The sequence below is a fragment of the Salmo salar genome, chromosome 16 (genome assembly GCF_965601325.2).
Source record: "Salmo salar chromosome 16, fSalSal1, whole genome shotgun sequence".
Lineage (NCBI taxonomy): Eukaryota > Metazoa > Chordata > Actinopteri > Salmoniformes > Salmonidae > Salmo > Salmo salar.
The window spans coordinates 97735001-97747500 of record NC_138306.1 but is presented as its reverse complement, the minus strand read 5'-3'; the positions used below and the strand labels follow the sequence as shown (position 1 = coordinate 97747500).

Genomic DNA, 12500 nt, shown 5'->3' with positions numbered 1-12500 from the left:
ATTTTAGAGTCTGCCTCGGTCATTTCGGTAGTGTGGACTCCAGATGATCAGCATGTTTTATCAACATGTCTTCAGTCATTATCAGGGCTGATGGTGCTGATTCAGCAGAACTCCTTCCAGATGGTTGTTAATTACCCATCAGCCCTGGTTACCTGCTGGAAGGTCAAAGGTTACAGAGCGTCATGTTGCTGAATGTGGATGAATCTGAACACGTTGATTCTCCAGCAGGTAGATGGTGCTGCTCTGTTTGCTGGCTAGTTATGGTTAGACACAAGTGTCAAGGTCAGATATTTTTAAAACCTGGTCTCCTGTCCACGTCTCCTGTCCATGTCTCCTGTCCCTGTCTCCTGTCCCTGTCTCCTGTCCCTGTCTCCTGTCCCTGTCTCCTGTCCACGTCTCCTGTTCTCCTGTCCCTGTCTCCTGTCCATGTCTCCTGTCCATGTCTCCTGTCCCTGTCTCCTGTCCCTGTCTCCTGTCCATGTCTCCTGTCTATGTCTCCTGTCCCTGTCTCCTGTTCTCCTGTCCCTGTCTCCTGTTCTCCTGTCCCTGTCTCCTGTCCATGTCTCCTGTCCATGTCTCCTGTCCCTGTCTCCTGTCCATGTCTCCTGTCCACGTCTCCTGTCCACGTCTCCTGTCCACGTCTCCTGTTCTCCTGTCCATGTCTCCTGTCCATGTCTCCTGTCCATGTCTCCTGTCCCTGTCTCCTGTCCATGTCTCCTGTCCACGTCTCCTGTCCACGTCTCCTGTCCCTGTCTCCTGTCCACGTCTCCTGTCCACGTCTCCTGTCCCTGTCTCCTGTCCACGTCTCCTGTCCACGTCTCCTGTCCACGTCTCCTGTCCACGTCTCCTGTCCATGTCTCCTGTCCACGTCTCCTGTCCCTGTCTCCTGTCCATGTCTCCTGTCCACGTCTCCTGTCCACGTCTCCTGTCCCTGTCTCCTGTCCACGTCTCCTGTCCATGTCTCCTGTCCACGTCTCCTGTCCACGTCTCCTGTCCCTGTCTCCTGTCCACGTCTCCTGTCCACGTCTCCTGTCCATGTCTCCTGTCCACGTCTCCTGTCCACGTCTCCTGTCCCTGTCTCCTGTCCCTGTCTCCTGTCCATGTCTCCTGTCCACGTCTCCTGTCCACGTCTCCTGTCCCTGTCTCCTGTCCACGTCTCCTGTCCCTGTCTCCTGTCCACGTCTCCTGTCCATGTCTCCTGTCCACGTCTCCTGTCCACGTCTCCTGTCCCTGTCTCCTGTCCACGTCTCCTGTCCATGTCTCCTGTCCACGTCTCCTGTCCCTGTCTCCTGTCCACGTCTCCTGTCCATGTCTCCTGTCCATGTCTCCTGTCCATGTCTCCTGTCCATGTCTCCTGTCCACGTCTCCTGTTCTCCTGTCCATGTCTCCTGTCCATGTCTCCTGTCCATGTCTCCTGTCCATGTCTCCTGTCCATGTCTCCTGTCCCTGTCTCCTGTCCACGTCTCCTGTCCCTGTCTCCTGTCCACGTCTCCTGCGTCTCCAGGAGAAACAGAGGAGCACGTTCTTCTCCATCTTCTACCTGTCAATCAACGCTGGTAGTCTCCTGTCCACCGTCATCACACCCATCCTCAGAGGTACAACGATAATCTCTCCCTAAACTAGCATAATACCTGGTCAAACTTTACACTACTAACAAAATACCTGGTCAGACTGTAGACTACTAACACAATACCTGGTCAGACTGTAGACTACTAACACTAAACTAGCACAATACCTGGTCAGACTGTAGACTACTAACACTAAACTAGCACAATACCTGGTCAGACTTTACACTAAACTAACACAATACCTGGTCAGACTTTACACTACTAACACAATACCTGGTCAGACTTTACACTACTAACACAATACCTGGTCAAACTTTACACTACTAACCCTAAACTAGCACAATACCTGGTCAGACTTTACACTACTAACACAATACCTGGTCAAACTTTACACTACTAACCCTAAACTAGCACAATACCTGGTCAGACTTTACACTACTAACACAATACCTGGTCAGACTTTACACTACTAACCCTAAACTAGCACAATACCTGGTCAAACTTTACACTACTAACACAATACCTGGTCAGACTTTACACTACTAACACAATACCTGGTCAGACTTTACACTACTAACGCAATACCTGGTCAGACTTTACACTACTAACCCTAAACTAACCCAATCCCTGGTCAGACGTTACATGACCATCGTTATGCCTGTGTAATAGTGTGTAATAGGGTCAGTTTCTCCATCCAATCGCCCAGTAATTCAGGATCATGTTTGTTCCCTCCTCCAGGCCAGGAGTGCGGTATCCACTCCCAACAGAAGTGCTATCCTCTGGCCTTCGGCGTCCCTGCAGCCCTCATGGTGGTGGCTCTCAGTTGAGTACTGTTACCCTCGTTTTATAACCCTGTCCTCTTTTCCACTACGTGGGGGAGCTTCCTTCCTTCCTCTCCTCGCCTATATCAGTCATCCGTATTGATCTGAACTCTGTCTGTCCGTAGGATCTGGCATGTGACTCTCTGTCTTTCTGTGTTTCCACAGTCGTGTTCATCATGGGCAGTGGCATGTACAACAAGACTGCTCCTAAAGGCAACATCATGCTGGAGGTCTGCAAGTGTATCGGGGTGAGACAGTCTAATAATACAGACAGTAGGGGGATGAGACAGTCTAATAACATACAGACAGTAGGGGGATGAGACAGTCTAATAATACAGACAGTAAGGGGATGAGACAGTCTAGTAACATGCAGACAGTAAGGGATGAGACAGTAAGGGATGAGACAGTCCAATAACATACTGACAGTAAGGGATGAGACAGTCTAATAACATGCAGACAGTAAGGGATGAGACAGTCTAATAATACAGACAGTAAGGGATGAGACAGTCTAGTAACATGCAGACAGTAAGGGATGAGACAGTCTAATAATACAGACAGTAAGGGATGAGACAGTCTAATAATACAGACAGTAAGGGGATGAGACAGTCTAATAATACAGACAGTAAGGGATGAGACAGTCTAATAATACAGACAGTAAGGGATGAGACAGTCTAATAATACAGACAGTAAGGAGGTAAGACAGTCTAATAATACAGACAGTAAGGAGGTAAGACAGTCTAATAATACAGACAGTAAGGGATGAGACAGTCTAATAATACAGACAGTAAGGAGGTAAGACAGTCTAATAATACAGACAGTAAGGGATGAGACAGTCTAATAATACAGACAGTAAGGGATGAGACAGTCTAATAATACAGACAGTAAGGGATGAGACAGTCTAATAATACAGACAGTAAGGAGGTAAGACAGTCTAATAATACAGACAGTAAGGAGGTAAGACAGTCTAATAATACAGACAGTAAAGGATGAGACAGTCTAATAATACAGACAGTAAGGAGGTAAGACAGTCTAATAATACAGACAGTAAGGGATGAGACAGTCTAATAATACAGACAGTAAGGGATGAGACAGTCTAATAATACAGACAGTAAGGGATGAGACAGTCTAATAATACAGACAGTAAGGAGGTAAGACAGTCTAATAATACAGACAGTAAGGAGGTAAGACAGTCTAATAATACAGACAGTAAGGGATGAGACAGTCTAATAATACAGACAGTAAGGAGGTAAGACAGTCTAATAATACAGACAGTAAGGGATGAGACAGTCTAATAATACAGACAGTAAGGGATGAGACAGTCTAATAATACAGACAGTAGAAGACTTGCAGTGTCGTATCTTTCCATGTGAAACTCTGCAGGATGTGAATGTGATATTAAACAACGACGTCTGGATTTGAGCAGAGCTGTTAAGTGTTTTTGTGTTCTTTCGCTCCTCTCCAGTTTGCCGTAAAGAATCGCTTCAGGCATCGCAGCAAGAAGTTCCCTAAGAGAGAACACTGGATGGACTGGGCCGATGAGAAGTATGACGTAGGTCCATGCTCATTGTTCTATGGAAAAAAACAGCACTACCAAAATAGCAGTTCATATAACTGTTGAAAATGAAAGTCAACTGAAGGATGTTTACAACACTGAGAACTCATTAATAAATCCTTCTTCTCCTCTTCTTCCTCCTCCTCCTCCTCCTCTCCTCCTCCTCCTCTCTCGGCCTCCTTCTCCTCTCCTCTCCTCTCCTCTCCTCTCCTCTCCTCTCCTCTCCTCTCCTCTCCTCTCCTCTCCTCTCCTCTCCTCTCCTCTCCTCCTCCTCCTCTCCTCTCCTCCTCCCCGTCCTCCTCTCTCCTCCTCCTCTCTGATCTCCTCCTCCTCTCCTCCAGAAATTGCTGGTGGCCCAGGTGAAGATGGTGCTGAAAGTTATGTTTCTCTACATCCCCCTTCCCATGTTCTGGACTCTGTTTGACCAACAGGTAAGAACCCTAACCATAAAACCCATCAATCTAAATAACATAATTTAAAAAATCCCCATCAAAATCTGTCAGTTTAAGATTGAGATATCTGTTTCAGCTAGATAGATCTGTTTCAGCTAGAGAGATCTGTTTCAGCTAGAGAGATCTGTTTCAGCTAGAGAGATCTGTTTCAGCTAGAGAGATCTGTTTCAACTAGAGAGATCTGTTTCAGCTAGATAGATCTGTTTCAGCTAGAGAGATCTGTTTCAGCTAGAGAGATCTGTTTCAGCTAGAGAGATCTGTTTCAGCTAGAGAGATCTGTTTCAACTAGAGAGATCTGTTTCAGCTAGAGAGATCTGTTTCAGCTAGAGAGATCTGTTTCAACTAGAGAGATCTGTTTCAGCTAGACAGATCTGTTTCAACTAGAGAGATCTGTTTCAACTAGAGAGATCTGTTTCAGCTAGACAGATCTGTTTCAGCTAGACAGATCTGTTTCAACTAGAGAGATCTGTTTCAACTAGAGAGATCTGTTTCAGCTAGAGAGATCTGTTTCAACTAGATAGCTCTGTTTCAGCTAGAGAGATCTGTTTCAGCTAGAGAGATCTGTTTCAGCTAGAGAGATCTGTTTCAGCTAGACAGATCTGTTTCAGCTAGAGAGATCTGTTTCAACTAGAGAGATCTGTTTCAGCTAGAGAGATCTGTTTCAACTAGATAGCTCTGTTTCAGCTAGAGAGATCTGTTTCAGCTAGAGAGATCTGTTTCAGCTAGAGAGATCTGTTTCAGCTAGACAGATCTGTTTCAGCTAGACAGATCTGTTTCAACTAGAGAGATCTGTTTCAACTAGAGAGATCTGTTTCAGCTAGACAGATCTGTTTCAGCTAGAGAGATCTGTTTCAACTAGAGAGATCTGTTTCAGCTAGAGAGATCTGTTTCTGCTAGACAGATCTGTTTCAGCTAGAGAGATCTGTTTCAGCTAGAGAGATCTGTTTCAGCTAGACAGATCTGTTTCAGCTAGACAGATCTGTTTCAACTAGAGAGATCTGTTTCAACTAGACAGATCTGTTTCAGCTAGAGAGATCTGTTTCAGCTAGAGAGATCTGTTTCAACTAGAGAGATCTGTTTCAGATAGACAGATCTGTTTCAGCTAGACAGATCTGTTTCAGCTAGACAGATCTGTTTCTGCTAGACAGATCTGTTTCAGCTAGAGAGATCTGTTTCAGCTAGAGAGATCTGTTTCAGCTGGACAGATCTGTTTCAGCTAGACAGATCTGTTTCAACTAGAGAGATCTGTTTCAACTAGAGAGATCTGTTTCAGCTAGACACATCTGTTTCAACTAGAGAGATCTGTTTCAGCTAGACAGATCTGTTTCAGCTAGACAGATCTGTTTCAGCTAGACAGATTTGTTTCAGCTAGATAGATCTGTTTCAACTAGAGAGATCTGTTTCAACTAGAGAGATCTGTTTCAGCTAGAGAGATCTGTTTCAACTAGATAGCTCTGTTTCAGCTAGAGAGATCTGTTTCAGCTAGAGAGATCTGTTTCAGCTAGAGAGATCTGTTTCAGCTAGACAGATCTGTTTCAACTAGAGAGATCTGTTTCAACTAGAGAGATCTGTTTCAGCTAGACACATCTGTTTCAGCTAGAGAGATCTGTTTCAACTAGAGAGATCTGTTTCAACTAGAGAGATCTGTTTCAACTAGATAGCTCTGTTTCAGCTAGAGAGATCTGTTTCAGCTAGAGAGATCTGTTTCAGCTAGAGAGATCTGTTTCAACTAGAGAGATCTGTTTCAACTAGATAGATCTGATTCAGCTAGAGAGATCTGCTTCAACTAGACAGATCTGTTTCAGCTAGAGAGATCTGTTTCAGCTAGAGAGATCTGTTTCAACTAGAGAGATCTGTTTCAACTAGACAGATCTGTTTCAGCTAGAGAGATCTGTTTCAGCTAGAGAGATCTGTTTCAACTAGAGAGATCTGTTTCAGCTAGAGAGATCTGTTTCTGCTAGACAGATCTGTTTCAGCTAGAGAGATCTGTTTCAGCTAGAGAGATCTGTTTCAGCTAGACAGATCTGTTTCAGCTAGACAGATCTGTTTCAACTAGAGAGATCTGTTTCAACTAGACAGATCTGTTTCAGCTAGAGAGATCTGTTTCAGCTAGAGAGATCTGTTTCAGCTAGATATATTTTTAGCGTTGGCTGCGTCTCAAACCAATGATCTGCCGATGTTCTGCACTAGAGCGGTGTTTGTCAGACCATCAGACACTTCATCTGAAGGTAACCGGTACTGGTTTGAAAAATTAATGGAATTATGAAGGTAGTTTTGAACCGACCCAAAAAAATGGGGTTAAATATGTGTCAAAAATATAATATATACATATATATATTGCCTGAGCTTTCTTCTATCTCCTAGATTTCAGACAGACACTTATTTTGTGAGTTTGTTGTTGCCATTTATGAATGTGCTACTCAGTGGGATTCTATGGGCTATAGCCAAATTTATAACCCTACCCCTAACCCCTAACCCTAACCCCTAAGACTACTCACCCTAACCCCTAACCCTAACCCCTAACCCCTAACCCTAACCCCTAAAACTACTTACCCTAACCCCTAACCCCTAAGACTACTCACCCTAACCCCTAACCCCTAACCCCTAAGACTACTTACCCTAACCCCTAACCCCTAAGACAACTCACCCTAACCCCTAACCCCTAAGACTACTCACCCTAACCCCTAAACCCTAACCCCTAACCCCTAACCCCTAAGACTACTTACCCTAACCCCTAACCCCTAAGACTACTCACCCTAACCCCTAACCCCTAAGACTACTCACCCTAACCCCTAAACCCTAACCCCTAACCCCTAACCCCTAAGACTACTCACCCTAACCCCTAACCCCTAAGACTACTCACCCTAACCCCTAACCCCTAAGACTACTCACCCTAACCCCTAACCCCTTAACCCCTAAGACTACTCACCCTAACCCCTAACCCCTAAGACTACTCACCCTAACCCCTAACCCCTAACCCCTAAGACTACTCACCCTAACCCAAACAGCCCTGCTAGATATTAAGGATACTTTGTAAATACTTTGTGCACAAGAGCTGTACCATAGAATCCCAGACTGCACCTTGGCAGTAGACTGTACCATAGAATCCCAGACTCCACCTTGGCAGTAGACTGTACCATATAATCCCAGACTGCACCTTGGCAGTAGACTGTACCATAGAATCCCAGACTCCACCTTGGCAGTAGACTGTACCATAGAATCCCAGACTCCACCTTGGCAGTAGACTGTACCATATAATCCCAGACTGCACCTTGGCAGTAGACTGTACCATAGAATCCCAGACTGCACCTTGGCAGTAGACTGTACCATAGAATCCCAGACTGCACCTTGGCAGTAGACTGTACCATAGAATCCCAGACTCCACCTTGGCAGTAGACTGTACCATAGAATCCCAGACTGCACCTTGGCAGTAGACTGTACCATAGAATCCCAGACTCCACCTTGGCAGTAGACTGTACCATAGAATCCCAGACTCCACCTTGGCAGTAGACTGTACCATAGAATCCCAGACTCCACCTTGGCAGTAGACTGTACCATAGAATCCCAGACTGCACCTTGGCAGTAGACTGTACCATATAATCCCAGACTGCACCTTGGCAGTAGACTGTACCATATAATCCCAGACTGCACCTTGGCAGTAGACTGTACCATATAATCCCAGACTGCACCTTGGCAGTAGACGGTGCCAGTATTTTAAGGCAGGTGAGATCCTCCTAAACGGCGTTGTGTCTCTCCCCAGGGCTCCAGGTGGACCCTCCAGGCCACCACCATGGACGGAAACTTTGTACGTGTAATTCAACCCTCACAAACAACAATGACATGATACTATTGATGAAAATTATATCTGAATTCGATATTATTAAAGACACCGAAGGACGTGTTTACCTGAATGAAAGATGCGGAGCTAATTGCTGTTTCTACTCCGCAGGGAATTCTCACTGTGCAGCCAGATCAGATGCAGGTGAGCCATGTCCCCTACCTATATTAACTCTATATACTAACTATATTAACTCTATATACTAACTATATTAACTCTATATACTAACTATATTAACTCTATATACTAACTATATTAACTCTATATACTAACTATATTAACTCTATATACTAACTATACTAACTCTATATACTAACTATATTAACTCTATATACTAACTATACTAACTCTATATACTACCTATATTAACTCTATATACTAACTATACTAACTCTATATACTAACTATATTAACTCTATATACTAACTATACTAACTCTATATACTAACTATACTAACTCTATATACTAACTATACTAACTCTATATACTAACTATACTAACTCTATATACTAACTATATTAACTCTATATACTAACTATACTAACTCTATATACTAACTATATTAACTCTATATACTAACTATACTAACTCTATATACTAACTCTATATACTAACTCTATATACTAACTATATTAACTCTATATACTAACTATATTAACTCTATATACTAACTATACTAACTCTATATACTAACTATATTAACTCTATATACTAACTATATTAACTCTATATACTAACTATACTAACTCTATATACTAACTATACTAACTCTATATACTAACTATATTAACTCTATATACTAACTATACTAACTCTATATACTAACTATACTAACTCTATATACTAACTATATTAACTCTATATACTAACTATATTAACTCTATATACTAACTATACTAACTCTATATACTAACTCTATATACTAACTATACTAACTCTATATACTAACTCTATATACTAACTATACTAACTCTATATACTAACTATACTAACTCTATATACTAACTATACTAACTCTATATACTAACTATACTAACTCTATATACTAACTATACTAACTCTATATACTAACTCTATATACTAACTATACTAACTCTATATACTAACTCTATATACTAACTATACTAACTCTATATACTAACTATACTAACTCTATATACTAACTATATTAACTCTATATACTAACTATACTAACTCTATATACTAACTATACTAACTCTATATACTAACTATATTAACTCTATATACTAACTATACTAACTCTATATACTAACTATACTAACTCTATATACTAACTATACTAACTCTATATACTAACTATATTAACTCTATATACTAACTATACTAACTCTATATACTAACTCTATATACTAACTATACTAACTCTATATACTAACTATACTAACTCTATATACTAACTATACTAACTCTATATACTAACTATACTAACTCTATATACTAACTATATATACTAACTATACTAACTCTATATACTAACTCTATATACTAACTATACTAACTCTATATACTAACTATATTAACTCTATATACTAACTATACTAACTCTATATACTAACTCTATATACTAACTATACTAACTCTATATACTAACTATACTAACTCTATATACTAACTATACTAACTCTATATACTAACTATATTAACTCTATATACTAACTATACTAACTCTATATACTAACTATATTAACTCTATATACTAACTATATTAACTCTATATACTAACTATACTAACTCTATATACTAACTATACTAACTCTATATACTAACTATACTAACTCTATATACTAACTATACTAACTCTATATACTAACTATACTAACTCTATATACTAACTATACTAACTCTATATACTATAATCTACCTTTATATGCTAACAACTTACACTAACTATACTAACTCTATATACTAACTATACTAACTCTATATACTAACTCTATATACTAACTCTATATACTAACTATACTAACTCTATATACTAACTATACTAACTCTATATACTAACTATACTAACTCTATATACTAACTATATTAACTCTATATACTAACTATATTAACTCTATATACTAACTATATTAACTCTATATACTAACTATATTAACTCTATATACTAACTATATTAACTCTATATACTAACTATACTAACTCTATATACTAACTATACTAACTCTATATACTAACTATATTAACTCTATATACTAACTATACTAACTCTATATACTAACTATACTAACTCTATATACTAACTATACTAACTCTATATACTAACTATACTAACTCTATATACTAACTCTATATACTAACTATATTAACTCTATATACTAACTATACTAACTCTATATACTAACTATATTAACTCTATATACTAACTATACTAACTCTATATACTAACTATATTAACTCTATATACTAACTATACTAACTCTATATACTAACTCTATATACTAACTATATTAACTCTATATACTAACTATACTAACTCTATATACTAACTATACTAACTCTATATACTAACTATATTAACTCTATATACTAACTATACTAACTCTATATACTAACTATACTAACTATACTAACTATACTAACTCTATATACTAACTATATTAACTCTATATACTAACTATACTAACTCTATATACTAACTATACTAACTCTATATACTAACTATACTAACTCTATATACTAACTATATTAACTCTATATACTAACTATACTAACTCTATATACTAACTATACTAACTATACTAACTCTATATACTAACTATATTAACTCTATATACTAACTATACTAACTCTATATACTAACTATACTAACTCTATATACTAACTATACTAACTCTATATACTAACTATACTAACTCTATATACTAACTATACTAACTCTATATACTATAATCTACCTTTATATGCTAACAACTTACACTAACTATACTAACTCTATATACTAACTATATTAACTCTATATACTAACTATATTAACTCTATATACTAACTATACTAACTCTATATACTAACTATACTAACTCTATATACTAACTATACTAACTCTATATACTAACTATACTAACTCTATATACTAACTATACTAACTCTATATACTAACTATACTAACTCTATATACTAACTATATTAACTCTATATACTAACTATACTAACTCTATATACTAACTATACTAACTCTATATACTAACTATACTAACTCTATATACTAACTATAATAACTCTATATACTAACTATACTAACTCTATATACTAACTATACTAACTCTATATACTAACTATACTAACTCTATATACTAACTATACTAACTCTATATACTAACTCTATATACTAACTATACTAACTCTATATACTAACTATATTAACTCTATATACTAACTATATTAACTCTATATACTAACTATACTAACTCTATATACTAACTATATTAACTCTATATACTAACTATATTAACTCTATATACTAACTATACTAACTCTATATACTAACTATACTAACTCTATATACTAACTATACTAACTCTATATACTAACTATACTAACTCTATATACTAACTATACTAACTCTATATACTAACTATACTAACTCTATATACTAACTATACTAACTCTATATACTAACTATATTAACTCTATATACTAACTATACTAACTCTATATACTAACTATATTAACTCTATATACTAACTATACTAACTCTATATACTAACTATATTAACTCTATATACTAACTATACTAACTCTATATACTAACTATACTAACTCTATATACTAACTATATTAACTCTATATACTAACTATACTAACTCTATATACTAACTATACTAACTCTATATACTAACTATATTAACTCTATATACTAACTATACTAACTCTATATACTAACTATACTAACTCTATATACTAACTATATTAACTCTATATACTAACTATATTAACTCTATATACTAACTATATTAACTCTATATACTAACTATACTAACTCTATATACTAACTATACTAACTATACTAACTCTATATACTAACTATACTAACTCTATATACTAACTATACTAACTCTATATACTAACTATACTAACTCTATATACTAACTATATTAACTCTATATACTAACTATACTAACTCTATATACTAACTATATTAACTCTATATACTAACTATACTAACTCTATATACTAACTATACTAACTCTATATACTAACTATATTAACTCTATATACTAACTATATTAACTCTATATACTAACTAT

The 12500-nt window shown here is 37.5% G+C and overlaps 1 protein-coding gene across 1 annotated transcript in view; it reads left to right on the top strand.

Moving 5' to 3' along the window:
* The window catches only part of slc15a1 (solute carrier family 15 member 1), a 50998-nt gene that overhangs the window by 11776 nt on the left and 26722 nt on the right, over positions 1-12500 (top strand). Inside the window, 7 exon segments of the mRNA NM_001146682.1 lie at positions 1505-1595; positions 2307-2390; positions 2555-2637; positions 3852-3938; positions 4283-4372; positions 8154-8198; positions 8343-8375. Of these exon segments, the coding sequence (NP_001140154.1) occupies positions 1505-1595; positions 2307-2390; positions 2555-2637; positions 3852-3938; positions 4283-4372; positions 8154-8198; positions 8343-8375 (513 nt within the window).